Source organism: Amblyraja radiata, chromosome 7, assembly GCF_010909765.2.
Source record: "Amblyraja radiata isolate CabotCenter1 chromosome 7, sAmbRad1.1.pri, whole genome shotgun sequence".
In the NCBI taxonomy this organism is placed as follows: domain Eukaryota; kingdom Metazoa; phylum Chordata; class Chondrichthyes; order Rajiformes; family Rajidae; genus Amblyraja; species Amblyraja radiata.
In genome coordinates this window covers 90,641,146-90,666,748 of record NC_045962.1, presented here as the reverse complement: position 1 = coordinate 90,666,748, position 25,603 = coordinate 90,641,146, and the positions used below count along the sequence as shown (strand labels likewise).

General features: G+C 50.5%; 1 protein-coding gene and 1 long non-coding RNA gene across 2 annotated transcripts; one reads left to right on the top strand and one right to left on the bottom strand.

Annotated features, from left to right (window-relative positions):
• On the bottom strand, positions 1-23,116 carry retreg2 (reticulophagy regulator family member 2). Its single transcript, XM_033024969.1, has 9 exons — positions 22,551-23,116; positions 16,427-16,533; positions 15,052-15,079; positions 8,227-8,356; positions 7,443-7,527; positions 4,583-4,723; positions 3,438-3,529; positions 1,884-2,019; positions 1-703 (listed from the first exon to the last, which is right to left on the bottom strand). The coding sequence occupies exons 1-9, from the start codon at positions 23,108-23,110 to the stop codon at positions 114-116; spliced, it is 1,869 nt and encodes a 622-aa protein (XP_032880860.1). The 5' UTR covers positions 23,111-23,116; the 3' UTR covers positions 1-113.
• Positions 21,766-25,290, top strand: LOC116975653. Its single transcript, XR_004412686.1, has 3 exons — positions 21,766-21,776; positions 24,542-24,543; positions 25,159-25,290. It is a non-coding gene; the product is annotated as an uncharacterized LOC116975653 (long non-coding RNA).
• Positions 25,291-25,603: the final 313 nt, after the last annotated feature.

Below are 25,603 nucleotides of genomic sequence, written 5' to 3'. Positions count from 1 at the left end.
GGGCGGGGCAACAGTTAGAGGCTACAGCGAGGGGGCGGGGCTACATTGAGGGGCTGGGACCACATGCTGGGCTCCATGCCACGCTATGACCAGAGCGCGGGCGGTCAGTGTCACTAGCTGTCATCCTGCGGTCCGGTGAGCGTGGGCTGTGAGGGGCCGGCTTGCCCACTCCCCAGTCGGCCCCCCTCCTCCAGGCCCAGCTCTGTGTCCATCTGCTCCAGCTCGCCCTGGTCGAGTAGCTCAAAGTCATCCAGCTCTTCGTGTAGAGGTGGCTCTGAGCCGAGTCCCAGCCCCAGCCCTGCAGCCGCTGTTTGGAGGTGCAGGCTCTGGTCTGGCTGGGTGGGCAGCAGCTCAGAGCTGTGTGTATGGCCGTCGGTCAGATGGCCGGACAGAAAGGAGGTCAGCGTGTTCTGTACTACAGTGCTGAGGGCAGAGGCCACCATCTCCTCACTGAAGCCGTGTAGAGCGGAGCCCAGCGCTGAGGGTTGGCTCCTCCGGGCCTGGCTTCCATTGAAGTGCGAGTTCACAAAGTGCAGGGGGGAGGTGAGGGCGTCGGTGAAGAAGGGCGAGTCTAGAGCCGCAAGTCGGGCAACGCCGTGAGACGGGCTCCCGTCACCAGACAGCTCTTCCACCGACGGAAACTCAGCCAGGTCCCTGGCAAAGGCCTCCTCTGGTTCACTGTGGATACTCTGGCGCTCCAGGTCTAGAAACACAAGCAGGGTGAAAGCTGGAAGCCCAGCGACCCACACACCCAGGCCCACACACACACAGGCCCACACACACAGGCCCCCACGCACACGCACACACACAGGCCCACACACACACAGGCCCCCACGCACACGCACAGGCCCCCCGCACGCACACACACAGGGCCCCAAACACACACACACAGGCCCACACACACACAGGCCCCCACGCACACGCACAGGCCCCCCGCGCGCACACACACAGGCCCCCAAACACACACACACAGGCCCCCCGCGCGCACACACACTGGCCCCCAAACACACACGCACACACACACAGGCCCCCAAACACACACGCACACACAGGCCCACGCACACAGGCCCCCACACACACAGGCCCCCAAGTGCACACGCGCGCGCACACTGACTTTGGTGCCTTCCCACACAGTGGGGAAACTCTGATTCTGCTGTGTGGGGATGTTTTATGTTAAATTCTATCGTGTGCTGTGTCCTTTATTTTTATTGTATGGCTGTATGGGAATTTCATTTCAATGTGCCATCTGGCACATGTGACGAATAAATGTATCTTGTATCTTGTACGCACACACACACACACACACACGCCCACACACACACACACACAGGTCCCCACGCGCACAGGCCCACACGCGCTTACACAGGCCCACACGCACACAGGCCCACACACACACAGGTCCCCACGCGCACAGGCCCCCACGCGCTTACACAGGCCCACGCGCACACAGGCCCCCACGCGCACAGGCCTACGCGCGCACAGGCCCACACGCACACAGGCCCACTCGCACACAGGCCCACAAAGGATGCTGGTTTACACCATGGAGACAACATGCTGTTGTAACTCAGCGAGACAGGCAGCATCTCTGGAGAGAAGGAGTGGGCGACGTTTCCTGTCCAGACCCTTCTTCAGTGTTTATATGGTTGGGTTGTGAGAATCCTTTCCTGTTTTGGTGATGAGAGGGGGTGGTGAATGGTGAACGAGGTTGACTGCAGTATGAGGGCGTTCCCACAGAGAATGAGATGGTAACGTTGGGCTGTCCTTGGACGGAGCTAGTGTGTCAGACTGGGGTGCTGGGGGGGGGGGGGGGGGGGGGGGGGGTGCTGGGTGGGGGAGCTGTCTTGATGGGCAGAGGTTGTGTAAATGTCCGGACCCCGCCTTACCTTCTGACACATCAGAAAGCTGCGGCGTTGTTCCTCGCGACACGGTGAATCCTCCGCTCTCCAGGATGGAAGCCTCCTCATCTGATAACTCAGAGTCCGTGATCGCAAAGGCCAGAGCTGTCGTCCTGACATCCACCTGTAAGCATCAGGGCGGGCAGGAGTTGAGAGAGAGAGAGAGAGAGAGAGAGAGAGATAGATCAGCCATGATTGAATGGCGGAGTTGACTTGATGGGCCGAATGGCCTGATTCTGCTCCCGTCACTTATTAACTTATGAGTGTTGATCACGCGCCAGCAATCACACAGCAGACACAGCACTGCCCACAGGGCCACCAATACAAACCTTCACTCCAATACCCCCATCATCACACCCCATGCCTTTCTCCTGCCATTCTTGCTATTGAGGGAGTGCAGCGTAGGTTCACCAGGTTAATTCCCGGGATGGCGGGACTGACATATGATGAAAGAATGGATCGATTTGGCTTATATTCACTGGAATTTAGGATGAGAGGGAGTCTTATTGAAACATTAAAAATTCTTAAAGGATTGGACAGGCTAGATGCAGGAAACATGTTCCCGATGTTGGGATAGTCCAGTACCAGGTTAAGAATAAGGGGTCAGCCATTTAGGACCGAGTTGAGGAAAAACTTTTTTCACCCAGAGAGGTGTGAATCTGTGGAATTCTCTGCCACAGAAGGCAGTGGAGGCTGATTCACTGGATGTCTTCAAGAGAGAGTTAGATTTAGCACTTAGGGTTAAAGGAATCAAGGGGTATGGGGAGAAAGCCGGAACGGGGTACTAATTTTAGATGATTAGCCATGATCATATTGAATGGCGGTGCTGGTTAGAAGGGCCGAGTGGCCTACTCCTGCACCTATTGTCTATGTTTCATACTAAATCTTACCAGTTCCAAAAAAGCAATTCCCGATAAATGGTGAAATCTAGCATCAGGGCAGAGATTGCTAACCTTGAGGTCAAAGGTTAATTCAGCACAATCATTGCTGCTAATTAACGAGAATGTTGTGGCGATGATGTAAATAAGTAGCTGCATGAGTGCCACAGACCTGTGCATCCACGGCTGCATGAGTGCCACAGATCTGTGTGCATCCACGGCTGCATGAGTGCCACAGATCTGTGCATCCACGGCTGCATGAGTGCCACAGATCTGTGTGCATCCACAGCTGCATGAGTGCCACAGATCTGTGCATCCACGGCTGCATGAGTGCCACAGATCTGTGCATTCACGGCTGCATGAGTGCCACAGATCTCTGCATCCAGAGCTGCATGAGTGCCACAGATCTCTGCACATCCACGGCTGCATGTGCCACAGATCTCTGCATCCACGGCTGCATGAGTGCCACAGATCTGTGCGCATCCAGAGCTGCATGAGTGCCACATATGTGAGCATCCACGGCTGCATGAGTGCCACAGATCTCCGCGTGTCCAGAGCTGCATGAGTGCCACAGATCTGTGCATCCACGGCTGCATGAGTGCCACATATCTGTGCGCATCCAGTGCTGCACTGCAGGCTGCGGAACCTGCGAGCAGACCAATACCTTGGGGTTGAAGCAGGAAAGTTCGGCCTCACTCTCGCTCTCCGTCTCAGCCGTCGGCTCATCACAACTCTCCGCTTTCACCAGTAACTTCTCTGAAACACACAAACCACAAACAGCAACAAAGTCCTTGAGATTAGCAACTAAACTGTCTATCTCCCGTGTAAACTAGCATCTACAGTCCTGGACATGAGATCTGGAGCCGTGGGGGAGAGCAGAAACCGCGTTAGAGCATGGGTGAGAAACAAGGTGAAAATAAATGGTGAAAAACTGGACAAATGATACACAGACTAACAGTGGTGAGATGAGGGTGCAGGGTGTGAAGGAGAATGTTATGGTAAAGCACCCTGATAAAGCAAGGATGTTTTAAGTCGAAGATTTGTGAGGATGTTGCCGGAACAAGAGCCTGAGCTCGAGGGGGGGGTTGGACAGGCCGGGACATTATTCCTTGAGCACAGGATGGTCTTTACCCCCAAAGTAGTGGAATCAAGAACTAGAGGATACAGGGTTAAGGTGAGAGGTAATTTGAGGGGCAACCTTTTCCACACAGAGTGATGGGTGTATAGAACAAGCTGCCAGAGGGGATAGTTGAGGCAGGTACTAGAACATTTGAGATATTTGGAAAGGTTTAGAAGGTTATGGGCCAAATGCAGGCAGATGTGACTAGTGTAGATGGGGCATCTTTGTCTGCGTGGGCAAGTTGGGCTGAATGGCCAGTTTCCGTGCCCGATTACTATACGGCTGTAATGGGACTGTGAGTGAAGAGATAGTATGGACTCATCCTTTTTCTCCAGAAAAGCTGCCTGACCAACTGAGTTACTCCAGCATTTTGTCGATCTTTGGTATACGAGCATCTGTAGTTCCTTTCTACACAGCGGGGTATAGATATGATCCTCGGGACACTGTTGGTGGCATGTCTGGTCTGGGGACAGCAGTGGCATGGAGTCTGACTCTGGGGGGCAGTGGAGAAGGGTGGAGAGGGGCAGAGCAATAGTGACAGGAGACCCGTTAGTTAGGGGTAGAGGCAGGAGATTCTGTGGCAGCAAGCAAGGCTCCAGGATAGTGTCAGCACCACTTTTAGCCACAAGATGCGGCACGTTTCACAAGGCTCAGTCGTACATTAACTGTGAAGGGCGACCATGACTTACTCTTCCTGTCTCTCTGACGGTGGCTCGTGCTGCCTTTCATGCTTGTATAGTCCAGTGTCATTAACACAGGTTCCAAAACCCGTGTACATCTCTGAATGAGCTCGTGATAAAACACCAGGGGCCACAGCAGCAGACTCAGGACTGCAACAAACAGCAGAGAATCAGAGAATGACATTTGAACAATCCCCACCCACAGCCTGGATCTTCCCCCTATCCCTGCCAATGCCTGGTTGTCCTGTTTGATCGGTCAGTCACACAAACTGTCCACACTGACCAGATGTCTATATGAGCTCGTCCCATTTGCCCGAGTGTGGCCCATTTCCCACTGCACCTGTCCGCACACCTGTCCGTGTACCTGCCCGCGCACCTGTCCGCGCACCTGCCCGCACACCTGTCCGGTGCACCTGTCCGCACACCTGTCCGCGTACCTGTCCGGTGCACCTGTCCAAGTGTCTTCCACTTTCTTCTCCCCTCATGATGTTATATCCTTACACGGCCACCTTTCAGCTCCTATGATCCAGTGACAAGAGACATGACCTACCCACGTTCTCCTAAAACTATGATCTTTTTACACGTCTTTCAGATCTGTCCTTACTTTGACTCCCGACACCCCAAGACCAACCACATCGACTCGTGGTGCGGCGAGGCCCAGCGTGACCAACGAGACCTCATGGAGTCTCCGACCGACGCTGCCCACCCGACCTCACGGAGCTACTCAAACCGACGGACTGCAGGTCATCCTGCCACAAGCAGAGAGCAGTGCTGAACTACTAGCTACCTCTTTGATGTCCCTCGGACTATTCTTGATCGGACTTTGCTGGCTTTACCTTGCACTAAACGTTATTCCCTCATCATGTATCTGTACACTGTAAATAGATTGACTGTAATCATGTATTGTCTTTCCGCTGACTGGTTAGCACGCCACAAAAGCTTTTCACTGTACCTCGGTACACGGGACAATAAACTGGACTGAAACTGAAAACTCACGCCTACCAATTCCAGTGACGTCCATGTGAATCTTTTCAGCTGAATGACTTCCTTCCAATAGTTGGGCAAGCAGAACTACGAACAATACTCTGTGTCATCTCAACAATGACGTGTAGAACCAAGATGACATCCAATCCTGCACACTGCCCTGACTGATGAAGCCAAGCCCAGGTCATCACCTTCATGGGTTTATCTACCTGTTCCTCTAGCACTCTCCGCTCCACAATATTTTCCACAACCTGCCATTGACTTTGTATGTCCTGCCCCGTTTACACTTGTTGTCACAGTAACCCACTTCACTCTGCACCACACACTGACTTGGGTCATCTGTAAAGTTACCCATCATGTGAACAACACCGCCATTCAAATTAAGTACAAACAAGAGTGGACTCGGCACTGATCCCACGACACACCACTGGTCACAGGCCTCCAAACTGAAAATAACCCTCCCCTATCACACTCCAACTTCTACGCCAAACTGCCCAGCTCACCCTGGACCCCACATAGTCTAAGCTTCTAGACTAGCTTACCATGCAGGACCTTTTCAAAGGCTTTGCTAAAGTCCATGTAGACAACATCTACTACACTGCCCTCATCAGTCCTCTTAGTTAGAGATTGCCTGAATACCCCGCCTCTGTTCGTGCAGTGAGAGGGGCCGATACCACAGTGTGGTGGGGATATATATTATTGCCACCAGCCCCTGGAGCACACGGCTCTGACCCTGGCCCTGACCCCTGGAGCACACGGCTCTGACCCTGACCCCTGGAGCACACGGCTCTGACCCTGACCCCTGGAGCACACGGCTCTGACCCTGACCCCTGGAGCACACGGCTCTGACCATGACTCCTGGAGCACATGGCTCTGGCCCTGACCCCTGGAGCACACGGCTCTGACCCTGGCCCCTGGAGCACACGGCTCTGACCCTGACCCCTGGAGCACACGGCTCTGACACTGACCCCTGGAGCACACGGCTCTGACCCTGACCCCTGGAGCACACGGCTCTGACCCTGACCCCTGGAGCACACGGCTCTGACACTGACCCCTGGAGCACACGGCTCTGACCCTGACCCCTGGAGCACATGGCTCTGACCCTGACCCCTGGAGCACACGGCTCTGACCCTGACCCCTGGAGCACACGGCTCTGACCCTGACCCCTGGAGCACACGGCTCTGACCTTGACCCCTAGAGCACACGGCTCTGACACTGACCACTGGAGCACACGGCTCTGACACTGACCCCTGGAGCACACGGCTCTGACCCTGACCCCTAGAGCACACGGCTCTGACACTGACCACTGGAGCACACGGCTCTGACCCTGGCCCTGACCCCTGGAGCACACGGCTCTGACCCTGACGCCTGGAGCACACGGCTCTGACCCTGGCCCCGGCCCCTGGAGCACACGGCTCTGACCCTGACCCCTGGAGCACATGGCTCTGACCCTGGCCCTGACCCCTGGAGCACACGGCTCTGACCCTGACGCCTGGAGCACACGGCTCTGACCCTGACCCCGGCCCCTGGAGCACACGGCTCTAACCCTGGTCCCTGGAGCACATGGCTCTGACCCTGACCACCAGCCCCTGGAGCACACGGCTCTGACCAACAGCCCCTGGAGCACACGGCTCTGACCCTGGTCCCTGGAGCACATGGCTGACCATCAGCCCCTGGAGCACACGGCTCTGACCCTGGCGTCTGCAGCAGAACAGACTCCAGCTGTTCACACCAGCGTGCAATGCTGCTGTCTTGCTGGGGGAGGTAATAGCCAGCTGCTACCCAGTTCCTCTCAGTTTTGCTACAATGATGGGATTATTGTAATTCCCAGCCTGGCTTGTCTAACTCTACAATATGGATATTCCCTTGGGATAAACATACTCACTGAAGATGTAGGATATCATGATTCCAGGAATATAGTGTCCGATCGCAGCCGTTGCTGAACAGCCAATGCACATCTTCAGACAGAACTGAGAGAAAATGGGCAGAGGATGCAAAGTCAGTGACGACAAGGCACCAAGCTGCCAATCACAAACCCACGAGGCAGGTGTCCATGGAGTAAACCCACTGCTGAAGCTGCAGTGAGGAGAACTCTCACCCTCCTCACTCGCTGCTTGTGTAGTTCAGCCTGCAACGCCACTCCGTCCCGTCACATCTAACACGAGCACACACACGCACGCATGCACACACGTATGCACACGCGTACACACGCGCATGTACGCAAGCACACGTACGCGCACACACACGTACGCACACTTGTACGCGCACGCACACGTTCGCGCGCGCACACGTACGCACGCGCACACGCACACATACGCATGCGCACACATACGCACGCACGCGAACACGCGCGCACACACACGTACGCACGCACACGCGTACACATACGCACGCACACACACATATGCACGCACACACATGGACGCACGTACACGGGCACGCACACATGTACGCACACGTACGGACGTGCACACATGTACGTACGCACGCACACCCGCATACACGTACGCACGCACACGTGAGCACACGTACGCACGCACATACACACACATGTTCGCACGCACACACGTAGGCAAACACTTACGCACGCACACGTATGCACGCGCACACTTACGCACGCGCACGCACGTACGTATGCACGTGCACACCCTCTTGGTAGCATGACCCACCTTGCCCGGGTTCTGCCTCTTGTACTCCAGCACTTCCTTCAAGTAGAGGTGAAAGGCCACCCAGCTCTCTGCGAGACAGTGGCAAAGGTCTGGCAGTCGGAGCAGCCGAGGCCGTGTGGAACTCCCATCACTGGATCCAAAGAGAGAAGCAACAGATTAATCTATAGTGCAGGCAGGACTGAGGTGGCAGTGTGGATGACTGTACTGTACAGGGAGGTGGTGATTGCAGCAAGCAGTGGCCACACATTCACACAGCATTTAGATGGGGGGTTCAGGAGACCACCCCTTGGCATGTCCTGGGGCTGTGTGACCTTTGTGAAGACCAGTGCACACTGCAGAGCAGGGAATCTTCAGGACCTGTTATTTGTACACTACAATGATCCAGTCAACCGGCCCAGACACTAACCTCAAACCTGTGACGGCACTACTTGGCTGGAAGCATTTTATTGGAGGAAGCACCTCGGAGAGTCAGGCCACCTAACTGGTCATTACCACAGTGGCATCCAATTCCAGGGTCACATCAGAAGCCACTGCACATGGAAACAAGGGCCTTCTGCAGCAGAATCCCAGATTCACAACCATCTGGGTGAAAAGGATTTTTCCTCATCTCAGTCTTAAATGGCCTACCCTTTATTCTTAAATGTGGCCCCTGGTTCTGGACTCCCCCAACATCGGGAACATTTTTCATGCATCTAGCCTGTCCAATCCTCTAAGAATTTCATGTTTCGATAAGATCCTCTCTCATACTTCTAAATTCCAGTGAATACAAGCCCAGTCGACCCATTCTCTCAGCATATGACAGTCCCGCCATTGCGGGAATATACTTGTAAACCTACGCTGCACTCCCTCAATAGCAAGAATGTCCTTCCTAAAGTTTTGAGACCAAAACTGCACACAATACTCCAGGTGAGGTCTCACTAGGGCCCTGTACAACTGCAGAAGGACCTTCTTGCTCCTAAACTCAAATCCTCTCGCAATGAAGGCCTACGTGCCATTAGCTTTCTTCACTACCTGCTGTACCTGCATGCTTACTTTCAGTGACTGATAAACAAGGACCCCCAGATCCCGTTGTACTTCCCCTTTTCCTAACTTGAGACCATACAGATAATAATCTGCCTTCCTGTTCTTGCCACCAAGTGGATAACCTAACATTTATCCGCATTAAACTGCATCTACCATGCATCTGCCCACTCACCCAAACTGTCCAAGTCACCCTGCATCCTCCTCACAGTTCACACTGCCACCCAGCTTTGTGTCATCTGCACATTTGCTAATGTTACTTTGAATCCGTTCATTTAAATCATTGATGTATATTGTAAATAGCTGCGGTCCCAGCACCGAGCCTTGCGGTACCCCACTAGTCACTACCTGCCATTCTGAAAGGGACCCGTTAATCCCTACTGGGTGCAGGCAGAATCTCAAAGCAGAAATCCCTCAGCCTCCCCACTACTACATAAGCAGTGGCCTCTCCCGCTCACAAGCAGTAGCCTCTCCTGCTCAGTACTACACAAGCAGTGGCCTCTCCCGCTCACTACTACACAAGCAGTGGCCTCTCCCGCTCACTACTACACACGCAGTGGCCTCTCCCGCTCACCACTACACAAGCAGTGTCCTCTCCCGCTCACTACTACACAAGTAGTGGCCTCTCCCGCTCACTACTACACAAGCAGTGTCCTCTCCCGCTCACTACTACACAAGTAGTGGCCTCTCCCGCTCATACAAGCAGTGGCCTCTCCCGCTCACCACTACACAAGCAGTGGCCTCTCCCGCTCACTACTACACAAGCAGTGGCGTCTCCCACCCACCATCATCCCTCCCCTGGGCCACAACTTCACACCAAGTACTCTGGTCTTCAGCAACATCTTTGAATGAGCCCAGAGCTTGAGTGGCCAGCACTGCCCAGGACATGGATAGAGTAGTGTGTGTAGTTCTGGTCCCTGCACTGCGGGAAGGATATGATTGCATTTGTAAAAGAGATGCATTAGATTGCATTTGTTTTCCATGGAGGAGAGGAGACTCACACAGGCATGAACAACTGAGTGATGTAGATAGATTTGTTAACAGGAAACGTTTTCCCCATACAACATTGGGCTAAAAAGTAAGAGGTTCAGTGGGGGGCGGAGAAGGATTTTTTCCACAGATGGAGTCTGGATCGTACTGCCGGAGGGGACGACGGAGGCAGGTAATTTTACAAGTATCCAGATTAGTGCATGGAAAGGTGAGAACAAGCTGGTAAATGGGATTAGTGTAGATAAGCGCTTGCTGGTTGGCATGCTCGGGGTGGACTGGCGGGCGTTTCTATACTATACGACTGACTCTATCCAAGCCCACACTGACTCCTAGCCCATGAGACTCCATTTTAATAACCTCCTTAACGAAAAGCTTTGCCAAACGATTCATAAAACCTTCATGGCCAACTTTCTCTGCATCTCTGCCAACATCTTTGTTACTTCAACAACAAATTCAAGCTAGGCCACAGTTTGCCTCTTGCATACATTGTTATTTTATTTCAAGTCTCCCCAACTCCTTGGAACCTACATCAGCAACAACCTCAAATGGAGGACAAACGCTGACCACATCTATGGAAAAGCCCAGCAAAGACTTTTCCATCTCCGACAGCCCAGGAAGTTCAGAGTAAGGTCTCATCTCATGCTCCGCTTCTATACAGCCATCATCGAAAGCATCCTCACTTCATCCATCACAGTCTGGTTCGGCAGTCTCGACTCACTCTCCCGGAAGAAATTACAGCGCATCATAAACAGAGCATCCAAAATTATTGGCTTACCCCTACCATCCCTTGAATCACTTTACCACAAACGGACACTACACAGAGCCCGCAAGATCATCTCTGACCCCACTCACCCTGCACACTATGCCTTTCAGCTACTGCCCTCTGGGAGGCGTTACAGGACAATTGCCTCCAAAACAAACCGCTTCAAAAACAGTTTCATTCCCACTGCAATTAACTTTTTAAACTCTGTACGGCGAGGAAATACGAAATAAGCATGGCCCTTATGTATTATGTAATGTGTCTGTTTGTATGTATATCTATGTTATATGTTTAATGTTTGATGAAATGTTGGAACCTGTACCGAGCTGTACTGATAACAAATTCCACCAGCCTGGCTGTGTGGTCATTAAAATACAATACAATACAATACCTGATTATTCTAATATTAAATTGATTATGAGGTATGCAGCTCCTTGAATAAGGATTGCCAATCCTGCATCCAATCCTCAGACATCCTTCCACCAATGTATATGACCAGAAGATGAGAGTTGCCATCTACTCAGCCTCTCCAATATTTCCTGTCCAATAGATCACCTCCACCATCTCCACAACAGGTATTTTGACAAAGACTGAATACTCAAGAAGACAAACCTTGTCTAGCTCCTCCAAGCAAACACCACCTTCTCTGCTGCAACTCTGCATCTTTGGGTTATCTGGTTATTATTGAAGAGAAGATGGAGACACAAGTAACTGCAGACACTGCAATTTTGACTCATCAGGTCAGGCAACATGGAAGGTAAACATGGATGGGTTGGTTAGTAACTTGATGTAAATGTGGACGGGTTGGTCAGTAAGTTTGCAATGACACAGATATTGCTGGGGTCACAGACTGTGAGGAAGGTAGTCAAAACTATACAGCGGGATATAGATCAGCTGCAGAAATTGTAGTTTAATCCAAACAAATGTACGGGTAAAGAATACAATGAATGACATGACCCCAACAACATTGATGTACAGAGGTATCTTGTGATCTAAGTCCAGAACACAAGTAGATAGAGCAGTAAGGAAGGCAGACAGCATGCCACCTTTCATTGGTTGGAGCATTGAGTATCAGAGTCAGGGAGTCATGTTGCAGCTTCATAAGCTTCATGAGCAAAGAGATCCTTCTGCTGTTGTACAGGGCTCTAGTGAGACCACACCTAGAGTATTGTGTGCAGTTTTGGTCCCATAATTTAAGGAAGGACATTCTGGCTATTGAGGGAGTGCAGCGTAGGCTTACAAGGTTAATTCGCGGGATGGCGGGACTGTCATATGCTGAGAAATGGAGCGGCTGGGCTTGTACACGGATGAGGGGATCTCATTGAAACATATAAGATTGTTATGGGTTTGGACACACTAGAGGCAGGAAACATGTTCCCGATGTTGGGGGAGTCCAGAACCAGGGGCCACAGTTTAAGAATAAGGAGTAAGCCATTTAGAACGGAGACGAGGAAACATTTTTTCTCAGAGTGGTGAGTCTGTGGAATTCTCTGCCTCAGAGGGTGGTGGAGGCAGGTTCTCTGGATTCTTTCGAGAGAGCTAGATAGGGCTCTTAAAAATAGCAGTCAGTGGATATGGGGAGAAGGCAGGAACGGGGTACTGATTGGGGATGATCAGCCATGATTACATTGAATGGCGGTGCTGGCTCGAAGGGCCGAACGGCTTACTCCGGCACCTATTGTCTATTGTATATAATACTATGGTTAGTCTGCATGTGGAGTTTGTGGAGTTAGTCTTCATGTGGAGTTTTACGTGCAGTTCTGCTCACCCCGTCACAGGAAGGACATGGAGGCTTTGGAAAGAGCCGTTTTGCCAGAATGATGCCTGGATTAGGGAGTATTAGCTACCGGGAGATTGGACAGACTTGGATAGTTTTCTCTGGAACACTGGTTGGTGCAGGGAGAACTGACAGAAGTGCATGAAATTGAGAAGCGTGCAAGTATTTTGGGCTAGCATGGTGGCGCAACGGTAAAGTTGCAGCCTCACAGCGCCAGAGACCCGGGTTCAATCCTGTTTACAGGTGCTGTCTATATGGAGTTTGTACGTTCTCCATGTGACCATGTGGGTTTTCTCCGGATGCTCCGGTTTCTTCCCAGATTCCAAAGACGTGCAGGTATGTAGGTTAATTAGCTTCTATAAATTGCAATTCCTCCCCAGTATCCAGGTTGGGAACCCTTGGTGTACAGGGTGATTGCTGACGGTGCGGACCTGGTGGGTCGAAAGGCCTGTTTCCGTGCTGTATCTAAGTCTCAAGATACTATACAGTCAGAATCTTTTTTCCCCAGGATGGAAATGTCAAACACTAGAGGTCAAAGCTTTAATATGAGAAGGGCAAAGTTGAAAGGGAAGTTGCTTTATACTGATGATGTTGAACTCTACCCATCTGCCAATAAAAGCTCCCTCACACCTGTATCCACCTATCACTTGCCAGGCTTTGTCCCGTCCCAACCACGTTTCCAGCTTTCTTCCCCCAAATCCATCATGAGGCTCATCCCCGTCAGATGCTGCCTGAGCTGCTTTGTTCCTCCAGCACTTTGTATTTTGGATTCATTTCATCCATTCCTGGCAGCATTTTCCTTTTCAAAGATGCTTCACCCCTGAATAGTTTTTCTTTCACGATGTTCCTGGAGGACACTGCCAGGATTGGTTGTGGAGGCAGATACAGTAGTGGCATTTAGGAGACTTCTGGATAAACACATGGATATGTAGGGAATGGAGGGATATGGATTATAGTGCGGGCTGACTTGGTCTTGGCATCATGTTTGGCCTAGGGCCGTGTTTCTGTGTTGTTCTGTGTGTGGACTGATAATGAACAATGCTTTAGATCAGGACCACAGATGCAGGAGGTTTGCAATTCTGCTTTAGGTCAGGACCACAGATGCAGGAGGTTTGCAGATCTGCTTTAGGTCAGGACCACAGATGCAGGAGGTTTGCAGTTCTGCTTTAGGTCAGGACCACAGATGCAGGAGGTTTGCAATTCTGCTTTAGGTCAGGACCACAGATGCAGGAGGTTTGCAGTTCTGCTTTAGGTCAGGACCACAGATGCAGGAGGTTTGCAGTTCTGCTTTATATCAAGCGCTACTTTATGTTGGATGATTTATTTGCATTTCATGTTTCTTCTTCACTTCTCAGCTTCTTGTAACCTGATTCTTGTTTGAAGTATTTAGCTTTTTTATTTCATCACATTCACCAACTTTCTCATCATTCAAGGAGCTCTGGCTTTGGTTCTCCGACCTTTTCCTGCTTGTGGGAAAGTGGTCAGCTTGTACCTGAACCAAACAAACTGCTGCAGGAACATCTGTGGGGTGGAGGGGTGATCAATGTTTTGGGTCGAGGCCCTGTGTCAACCCAAAACACCAACCTCCATCCAGAGTTCCGTCATCAGCTGGTTTTGTGCTCCAGGTTCCAGCATCTGTAGTGTCTTGGAGTCAGTCATACGGCACGGGAACAAGCCCTTTGGTCCGACTCATCCATGCCCCATCTAAACTACCCCCATTTGCCTATATTTGGCCAATCTCCTGCTGAACCCTTCATTGTACCTGTACAGATGTCTTTTATTTGCACCCGCTTCTTCCTCTGGCAGCTCACTCCATATATCCACCACCCTCCTAGAAGAGATTGCCTCTAGAAATCTTTCCCACTCTTACCTTAAACCTCTGCCCTCCAGTAATACACTCCCCTATCCTGGGGAAAGACTGTGGGTAATCACCTTCTTTGTACCTCTCATCAGTTTAGAAACTCTTCCTTTGACATTGTTGTAATCATTGATGGGTAATTAAAATCACACAATCTCACCACACTTCTGTTCTTGTACATCTGAAACTCCCACTAATCTGCTCCCCTCCCCTCCATTGTAAGTCTACCATTCCCATCACATTGCACCTGTTACTGATAAACTGTACCCACACATTCTACCCATACTTCCCAAAATGACAATACCTGTCTGATTCACCAACCCACTCCCCCTCCCACCACATCCTCTGCCCAGCCCTGGGGCTGCACAATCTGCATTTGTCTGCAGCTAAAGAACTGCGGCTGGTGCAGAGGGAACGTACCTGACGTCTTCATCCACTGGACGTTGAACTGCGGAGATAAAACGGACAAAGATGATCACCTTGAGCACACAGCGAGGGTAACTAATTGTGGGGCATGGGGTGGATGGGGTACAGGGTCTGGGTAGAGAGAGACTGCAGAGAGCAGCCAGGGTGACAACAGAGACAGGGGTGGGTGAGGGCCGATGGGGTGGCAGCGTATTGGGGTATTTAGTAATTGGGGTACAACTGGTTATGCGAGTGTGCTGCAGACTTACCCATGATGCACCAGGCATGTGAGACGTACCCATCAAAGATCCTATAGCGGAGCAAGATAGACCACTTCTGCTAAATGCAATGGGCTGATGTGTAAACATAGAAATTAGGTGCAGGAGTAGGCCATTCGGCCCTTCGAGCCTGCACCGCCATTCAATATGATCATGGCTGATCATCCAACTCAGTATCCCGTATACTCCTATACTCAAATCCTTTTGCTATGAAAGCTAACATACCATTCGCTTTCTTCACTGCCTGCTGCACCTGCATGCCCACTTTCAATGACTGGTGTACCATGACACCCAGGTCTCGCTGCATCTCCCCTTTTCCTAGTCGGCCACCATTTAGATAATAGTCTGCTTTCCTGTTTTTGCCACCAAAATGGATAACCTCACATTTATCCACATTATACTGCATCTGCCAAACATTTGCCCACTCACCCAGCCTATCCAAGTCACCTTGCAGTCTCCTAGCATCCTCCTCACAGCTAACACTGCCCCCCAGCTTAGTGTCATCCGCAAACTTGGAGATATTGCCTTCAATTCCCTCATCCAGATCATTAATATATATTGTAAATAGCTGGGGTCCCAGCACTGAGCCTTGCGGTACCCCACTAGTCACTGCCTGCCATTGTGAAAAGGACCCGTTTACTCCTACTCTTTGCTTCCTGTTTGCCAGCCAGTTCTCTATCCACATCAATACTGAACCCCCAATGCCTAGTACGCAACGGAGCGGAATGTGGCCCTTTTTTTCATCCATTTCAGTAACCCAACTCGCAGTGTAATCAACGTTGCGGGGAAAAGTTTGTGTTAATAAATTATAATTCTGAAAATGAGGAGACGATTTTTACCAAATAACTTTTATTTTTATGGGGATGTTTCCGTAACCGGCTTCCGTCTCCGCACTAGTATCTTTGCTCCGCTACGGGATCTTTGGTGCAGAGACGGAAGCCGGTTACGGAAATGGGGCCGAAAATGACCCGTGAATCTGCCCATGACCGTACTACGTCTTTTTCGTCAAGTGGTCTATCTTGCTCGCTGTAGGATCTTTGGTACCCATGATGCACCAGGTATGTGAGTGCAGTGCAGACGTACCCATGATGTACCAGGTATGTGAGACTTACCCATGACACGGGCCAACACACCACTCTTCCAACGATCCAGCAACAAAATGCCCAACAAAGATGAACTGATGAGGAAGATCGGCCGCAGGGAAGTGGAGGAAAACAACCTGTTGACAAAGGCATCGTTCAGCATCGATTGATAGAAAGAAGATCTAACCATCACCATTTCCCTGCACCCCATCTCTGCCAAGTCCACACCCAATACCTGCCTCACCTCTCTACAGCGGAGTACTGGGATTTAAGTACTTAGTATGTGATAAGACAGGAGGGCCCCATTCATCCCCTCATAGAACAATTTAGCACAGGAACAGACCCTCTGGCCCAGAATACCAACACCATTCATAATGCCAAGTTAAACTAACATCCTTGCCTGTGTGTGATCCACATCACTCCATGCCCTGTTCACCCATGTGTCTTTATCCAAGTCTGGCAAATGCCACCATCATATCTATCACCACCCTTGCCAGCCACGTTTCTGCACCCATCAGTCTCCCATTCCCTTCTCACCCTCCAGTCTTTGACATTTCCACTCTGGGGAAAAACGTTTTGATTGTCCACCCTGTCAATGTTTCTTGTAATTGTAGATATTATTATCATGCCTCCAAAGAAAATTATCCCAATATTGTTAACCTATGACAATGACAGCTAATAGCCTGTAACCCTGGCAGCATCCTGGTAAACCTCTGCTGCACCCTCTCCAAAGCATTCACAACCTTCCTGCAATGGGGTGACTAGAACTGCACAAAATCATCTAAACATGGCCTGGCCAAAGCCTTATAAAGCTCCAACAAGATTGTGTCTCTTCTAATGGCCCGACTGACAAAGGAAAGCTCTTCATCCTTGCCACTTTCAGGGAACTGGTCCCCAACGTCCCTCCGCAAGAACTCCCCTGCTATCCCATGTCAAAGATGTACTGCGCAAAAACTGCCGCTATGTCCAATCTGGTCTACATTGAACAAGTCAACATTGAACAAATAAAAAAGCCCTGGCCTATCCAATCTCTCCTAATAACTCAAGCTCACCAGTCCTAGTAAAATGCTCGTGAATCTTGTCTACATCTTTTACAGCTGAATGCCATCCTTCCAATAACTAGTATACAGAGCCCTAGTGAGACCACACCTTGAGTATTGTGTGCAGTTTTGGTCCCCTAATTTGAGGAAGGACATTCTTGCTATTGAGGGAGTGCAGCGTAGGTTTACAAGGTTAATTCCCGGGATGGCGGGACTGTCATATGCTGAGAGAATGGAGCAGCTGGGCTTGTATAATCTGGAATTTAGAAGGATGAGAGGGAATCTCATTGAAACATATAAGATTATTAAGGGATTGGACACGCTAGAGGCAGGAAACATGTTCCCGATGTTGGGGGAGTCCAGAACCAGGGGCCACAGTTTAAGAATAAGGGGTAAGCCATTTAGAACGGAGACGAGGAAACACCTTTTCACCCAGAGAGTTGTGAGTCTGTGGAATTCTCTGCCTCAGAGGGCGGTGGAGGCCGGTTCTCTGGATGCTTTCAAGAGAGAGCTAGATAAGGCTCTTAAAGATAGCGGAGCCAGGGGATATGGGGAGAAGGCAGGAACGGGGTACTGATTGGGGATGATCAGCCATGATCACATTGAATGGCGGTGCTGACTCGAAGGGCCGAATGGTTTACTCCTGCACCTATTGTCTATTGTCTATAGTACAGGTACATACTTCCCTAAAAGTGGCAACACTAGCGGGTTTTATTATCATGTATAGCAACGTACAGTTAACAGCATTGTTTTGCATGCTATTTAAACAGATCAGACATACCATACATAAATACATTTCCGTCAAGTCAACTATAATAGAGAGTGCAAAGCGAAAGAATATAGTTCTCAGCATTGTAGCGCATCAGTTCCAGAGACAAAGTCCAATGTCCGCAATGGGGTAGAGGTGAATCGGACAGTACCCTAGCTTATGGAAGGACCGTTCAGAAGCCTGACAACAGAGGGGAAGAAGCTGTTCCCGAGTCTGGTGGTGCGTGTCTTCAAGCTTCTGCCAGATAGGAGCAGAAGGGAGGAATGACTGGTGGTTGGACTAAGTCCTGGCAGGTATGCTTTTACCCGTCATAACATCAAATGCAAGAGTTGGTGCACTGAGGCTGACGGATCACCTTAGGAATCCATTACATCATCAGGGGGATGGATATGTTGGATAATCAGAGCATAGACTAAAGATGAGGGGAATCATTTAATAAGATCCTCAGGGGCAACTATTCCCACTGGTTGGTGGGTCTATGGAACACTGCCAGAGGTAGTTGAGGGCAAAGGGCAAGGCAGGCAAACACAAGGAAGCTTGGCTGGCGACAGAAATGGAGGCATTGGTCAAGAATAAGGATGCATGGGACAGGTATAGGCAGCTGTAATCTAGTGTATCCCTGGATGAGTTTCAGGAACTAAGGAGCAAAGTGAAAAAGGAAATCAGAAAGGCAAATGGGGGCCAGGAGATAGCTCTGGCAGGGAGCATTAAGGGCAATCCCAAGTGATCTTATGAATATATTAGGGGTAAAAGGGTAACCAGAGAGGGTGGGGCCCCGCAGGAATCAAAGCGGTCACCTCTGTGTGGAGCCGTAGGAGATGGAGTATTTATCCTCTGTATTTACTGAGGAGAAAGACAGGAGGATGGAGGAACTTTGTTCCGTCAATAGAAGTGTCTTGAGAGCAGTCTGTGTTGTGGTCGTAGAGGTTCAGGACGTACTAACGTGTAGGAGGTAGACAAATCTCCAGGGGCCAGATCAGATACATCTGAGGACATTGTGGGAAACTAGAGAGGAAATTGCGGGAGCCCTGATTGAAATTTAGGAGTCGTCCTTAAATACAGGAGAGGTGCCGGAAGACTGGAGGGTGGCAAATGTTGTGCCTCTATTCAAGGGCTGCAGGGAAAAATAGGCCGGTGAGCTTAACATCTGTAGTTGGAAAATTACTAGAGGGTATTCTGAGGGATAGGTTATACAGGAATTTAAACGGTCAAGGGTTGATTAGGGATAGTCAGCATGGTTTGTATTTGGGAGTCTCACAAACCTGATTGCGTTTTTTTTTTGAAGACGTGACCAAAAAGGTCGATGAACTGTAGATGTTGTATACATGGCCTTCAGTAAGGCTTTCGACAAGATTCCGCATGGTAGGCTGAACTGGAAGGTTAGATCGCATGGGATCCAAGGAGAGTTGGCTGAATGGATAGAAAATTGGCTCCATGGAAGAAAGCAGAGCATGGTGGAAGGTTGCTTCTTGGACTGGAGGCCTGTGACTAGTGGTGTGCCTCAGGGTTCGGTGCTGGGCCCGTTACTGTTTGTCATCTACATCAATGATTTGAATGAGAACATACAGGGCCACATCTCTAAGTTTGCAGATGATACAAAGCTGGGTAGCAATGTGAGCTGCAAGGAGAATGCTATGAGGCTGCAGGGTGACTTGGACAGGTTGGGCGAGTGGGCAGAAGCATGGCAGATGCAGTATAATGTGGATTAATGTGAGGTTATCCACTTTGCAGGCAAGAACAGGAAGGCAGATTATTATCTGAATGGTGTCAGATTAGGAAAAGGGGAGATGCAACAAGACCTGGGTGTGCTTGTACATCAGTCACTGAAGGTAAGCATGCAAGTACCACAGGTAGTGACGAATGCCAACGGCATTTTGACTGAGAGGAGTTGAGTATAGGAGCAAGGAGGTCCTACTGCAGGTGTACAATGCCCCTGTGAGAACGCACCTGGAGTATTGTGTGCAATTTTGGTCTCCTAATTTGAGGAAGGACATTACTGCTATTGAGGGAATGCAGAGGAGGTTCACCAGGTTAATTCCCAGGATGGCGGGACTGACATGATGAAAGAATGGGTGGACTGGGCTTGTATTCACTGGAATATAGAAGGATGAGAGGGCATCTTATGGAAGCATATACAATTCTTAATGGATTGGACTGGCTAGATGCAGGAAAAATGTTCTCCATGTTGGGGGAGTCCAGAACCAGGGGTCACAGTTCAAGAATAAGGGATAGGCCTTTTAGGACTGAAATGTGGAAAACTTTTTTTACCCAGAGAGTTGTGAATCTGTGGAATTCTCTGTCACAGAAGGCAGTGGAGGCCAATTCATTGGATGTTTTCAAGAGAGTTAGATTTAGTTCTTAGGGCTAACGGAATCGAGGGATATGAGGGAAAAAGCAGGAACGGGGTACTGATTTTAGATGATCAGACATGATCATATTGAATGGCGGTGCTGGTTCGAAGGGCCAATTGGCCTACTCCTGGACCTATTTTTCTATGTTGCTATGTTCTATTAGCAAGCTTGCAGATGATATAAAAGTGGGTGGTTTTGCAGATAGTGAAAATGTTTGTGCAGCAGGATCTGGATCGATTGGCCTGGTGGGTGAGGAATGGTTGATGGAATTTAATACAGAGAAGTGTGAGGTGTTGCATTTTGGGACGTCTAACGTGGGCAGGACCTACACAGTGAATGGTTGGCCTCTGTGGAGTGTTGTAGAGCAGAGGGATCTAGGAGTACAGGTGCATGGTTCCTTGAAGGTCGAGTCGCTGTTGTAGAAGACGTCAGTGAGGCCACATTTAGAGTATTGTGTTCAGTTCTGGGCACGGTGTTACAGGAAAGATGTTGTCAAGCTGGAAAGGGTACAGAGAAGATTTACAAGGATGTTGCCAGGGCTAGAGGGTCTGAGCTATAGGGAGACGTCGAGTAGGCTGGGACTCTATACCTTGGAGTGCAGGAAGATGGGTGTGATCTTATTGAGGTGCATAAAATAATGAAACAAATAGACCGGGTAGATGTACTGAGTCTCTTGCCCAAAGGACATAGGTTTAAGGCTTTTTCACACAAAGAATGGTGGGTCATAAAGTCATACGTGATAGGAGCAGCATTAGGCTATTCGGCCCATCAAGTCTACTCCACCATTCAATCATGGCTGATCTATCTATCTCTCCCTCCTAACCCTATTCTCTTGCCTTCTTGCCATAACCAGACACCCAGAATAATAAAAAAAACTATCTATGCCTTAAAAATATCCATTAACCTGGCCTCCACAGCCTTTTGTGGCAAATAATTCTAAGACTATGACCTCTGGTCCTAGACACTCCCACTAGTGGAAACATCCTGTCCACATCCACTCTATCCAAGCCTTTCACTATTCGGTACATTTCAATGAGCCTCCCCCCCCCCTCGTTCTTCTAAACTCTAGCGAGTACAGGCCATCAAACATTCATCATATGTGGGTGTATGGAACAAGTTGCCTGGGGAGGTAGTTGAGGCTGGGACTATCCCAGCATTGAAGAAACAGTTAGACAGGTACATAGATAGGACGGGTTTGGACGGATATGAACCAAACTCAGGTAGGTGGGATTAGTGTAGCTGGGACATGTTTGCTAGTGTGGGCAAGTTGGGCCGAAGGGTCTGTTTCCACACTGTATCACTCTAAGACTCTATGAGGCAGGTATAATCACAACGTTTACAGTTACATGGATAGACAATAAGTGCAGGGGTAGGCCATTCTAGCCAGCACCGCTGTTCAATGTGATCATAGCTGATCATCCCCAATCAGTACCCCGTTCCTGCCTTCTCCCCACATATTGAATGGCGGTGCAGGCTTGAAGGGCCAAATGGCCTACTCCTGCACCTATTGTCTATGTCTACCATTCTGAAAGGGACCCATTAATCCCTAGAAAAGGTTTGAGCCTACGGGCACATGGCACAGACATCTTAGAAACATAGAAAATAGGTGCAGGAGTAGGCCATTCGGCTCTTCGAGTCAGCACCGCCATTCATTGTGCTCATGGCTGATCGTCCCCTATCAATAACCTGTGCCTGTCTTCTCCCAATATCCCTTGACTCCACTGGACACTAGAGCTCTATCTCGGTGGGCATTTACGAGTTGGGTCGGTGCCTGTTTCCATGTTGTATGTCTCTATGATCAGGACTGTACACATTGTTGGGGATGGTCTCTCAGCCCCGGGGGTTACTGTGGAGACGGCGCCAGCTGATGGCGGGGGTCGATGCGGCGGCTGCCGAGTGAGTGCAGAGGGTGCGGGGTCTGAGCGGATTGGCGCTGCGGGGAGGAGGCGGACACGGTGCCGGGGCGGACGATGCTGCTCCGGCCCCCACTTTACCAGAAGACGCCGCTGAGGCCGAGCAGCATGAGGCCGCTGTGCGCCGGCCGCTCCCACACCAGCAGCCGCTGCAGCAGCAGCAACCCCGGCTCACACTGGGCCAGCATCCGGCCGAGCCGCTCCTCCGCCCGCTGTAGATCGCCGCTGTCCTCGGGGCCCGGGCCGCCGGCCGCCTCTCCGCCGGGGCCAAGCCGCTCTCCCCCCTCCTCCGCCGCCTCCTCCTCCTCCTCCTCCTCCTCTGCCCCGGGCCTCGTTGCCTGTCCGCCGGGGCCCGGCCGCTCGCCCTCCGCCGCCGCCTCTCCATCTGCCCCCTGCCGCTCCGCTGCCGCCGCTGCTTCTGCCCCGGGACCGGGCCACAGCCCGCTACTAGTCCCCGCTGCTGCCTCAGTCTCTGCCCCGGGCCACAGCCCGCTACTCGCCGCCGCTGCTTCTGCCCCAGGCCCGGGCCACAGCCCGCTGCTCGCCACCTCGGGCCCGGGCCACAGCCCGCTACTAGTCGCCGCTGTCTCAGTCTCTGTCCCGGGCCGCGGCCCCTCTCCCGCCGCCGCCGCCGCCGCCATCTTGTGTTGTTGTGGTTGCGTCACTGGCCGGAAACCGTCACATAGTGGGGCGGGGCGTCCGGCCGGTAACCAGGAAGTGGGTCGGGCCCGGGGGCGGTCGGGCGGCGTCTCCATGGCGACGGGGCCTAGCGTTGCCAAGGCCTGGACCAGACCAGGGATGGGCGGCGGCTCGATGGGGGAATGAGGACCGGTTGTAGCCGGGGATGGGGTGGGCAGCAAAGATTATAGAGCAGAGCTCTATATTATATTATAGAGCTCCTCTATAATCTTTGGTGGGCAGTATCCCCATGGGGAAAGGAGAGGGGAAGGCACGCTACAAGGCGCAGGGAGACGACTACATCTCCATGGGATGTGCCTGGAGAAAGATGGTGAAGATGGAGAGAGAGTAGAGCAGCAGTCTCACACACTCAGGAAGATGGCCAGTGAGTCTGGTGGCGTGGTCAATGGTGAAGGGTGATCTGATCAATGCTCAGGCTAGCGGGGTAGAAGGTGAGTTGAGTTTGAGCTTAGTTTATTGTTACGTGTAGCGATGTACAGTGAAAAGCTATTTTGTTGCGTGCTAATCAGACAGTGGAAAGACTGCCCATGACTACAATCAAGCCATCCACGGTGTAAAAATACAGTCATAGAGTGATACAGTGTGGAAACAGGCCCTTCAGCCCAACGCCCACACCAGCCAACAATGTCCCAGCTACACTAGTCCCACCTGCCCGCGCTTGGTCCATATCCCTCCAAACCTGTCCTATCCATGTGCCTGTCTAACTGTTTCATAAATGATGGGATAGTCCCAGCCTCAACTACCTCGACTGGCAGCTTGTTCCATACACCCACCACTGTGTGAAAAAGTCTTGAACCTATGTCCTCTGGTCCTCGATTCCCCTACTCTGGGCAAGAGACTCTGTGCGTCTACCCGATCTATTCCTCTCATGATTTTGTACACCTCTATAAGATCACCCCTCATCCTCCTGCGATCCATGGAATAGAGACCCAGCCTGTTCAACCTCTCCCTGTTGCTCACACCCTCTAGACCCGGCAACATCCTCGTAAATCTTTTCTAAACCCTTTCAAGCTTGACAATATCGTTCTTATAACACGGTGCCCAGAACTGAACAAAATATTCTAAATGCAGTCTCACCAATGTCTTATACAACTGCAACATGCCCTCCCAACTTCTATAATCAATACTCTGACTGATGAAGGCCAAAGTGCCAAAAGCCTTTTTGACCACCTTATCTACCTGCGACTCAATCTTCAAGGAACCATGCACCTGTACTCCTAGATCCCTCTGCTCTACAACACTCCCCAGAGGCCGACCATTCACTGTGTAGGTCCTGCCCTTGTTCGACGTCCCAAAATGCAACACCTCACACTTTTCTGTATTGAATTTTTTTCAAGACGTGACCAAAAAGGTCGATGAGGACAGAGCTGCAGATGTTGTATGTACGGACTTCAGCAAAGCATTTGACTAGGTTCCACATGGTAGGCTACTCTGGAAGGTTAGATTGCATGGGATCCAAGGAGTGATAGTTGAATGGATGGAAAATTGGCTTCATGGAAAAGAAGCAGAGGGTGATGGTGGAAGGTTGCTTCTCGGACTGGAGGCCTGTGACTAGTGGTGTGCCTCAGGGTTCGGTGCTGGGCCCGTTACTGTTTGTTATCTATATCAATGTTTTGGATGAGAACATACAGGGCAAGATTAGCAAGTTTGTGGATGTACTATCCCTAATCAGCCCTTGCCCATCCAAATGCCTGTATAACCTACACCTCAGAATACTCTCCTGTAACTTACCAACTACCAAATGCCCTGGACATTTTATGATTTTTTTTTTTTTTTTCCCTACTTGTATTTTAATTTTGCTTTTTTTACCTGCACTTTTTAAAAAAACTATTCGTACTGTTTTTATCAGGAACTGGATAGTTTTTATTTATGCGTGAAATGTTTTTATGTGCGATGCTCCGGTATTCCCTGAGAAACGTCTTCTCATTTTGCACTGTACAATTGTTGCTTTGCATGATGACAATAAAAGGATGATAATGATAATACACAGGTTAAGCTCACCGACCTATAGTTCCCAGTATTTTCTCTGCAGCCCTTCTTGAAAAGAAGCCCAACATTTGCCACCCTCCAGTCTTCCGGCACCTCTCCTGTATTTAAGGATGACTCATAAATTTCAACCAGGGCTCCCTCTGCAAGGGAGGAGAGGGAGTGAGAATAGGGTGTGGGGATATAGATGGTCTGATCAGATACTTGGACAGGTACATGGATAGGAAAGGTTTAGAGGGATATGGACTAAATGCAGGCAGGTAGATGGCATGGAAAAATTGGGACGAAGGGCCTGTTTCCATACTGTATGATTCTGCAAACAAAAGCACTCGGTCAACTTTGTTTAAGTGAGAAGGAGGATGCATCAGAGGCACCTGTGTGGAAAATCTCTTAATTACCTGGGTTTGACAGAGACTCAGGAAGTTGGAGATGGAATGGAATAGCTTTCT

Coding starts and splice junctions, on each gene's coding strand:
- retreg2 (XM_033024969.1), bottom strand. CDS start 23,110: ATGGCGGCGGCGGCGGCGGCGGGAGAGGGGCCGCGGCCCGGGACAGAG. Junction 4,724..7,442: donor CATGATATCCTACATCTTCA/GTGAGTATGTTT, acceptor TGTTTGTTGCAG/TCCTGAGTCTGCTGCTGTGG. Junction 704..1,883: donor GCTTTCTGATGTGTCAGAAG/GTAAGGCGGGGT, acceptor TTGTGTTTCTAG/ACCTGGAGCGCCAGAGTATC.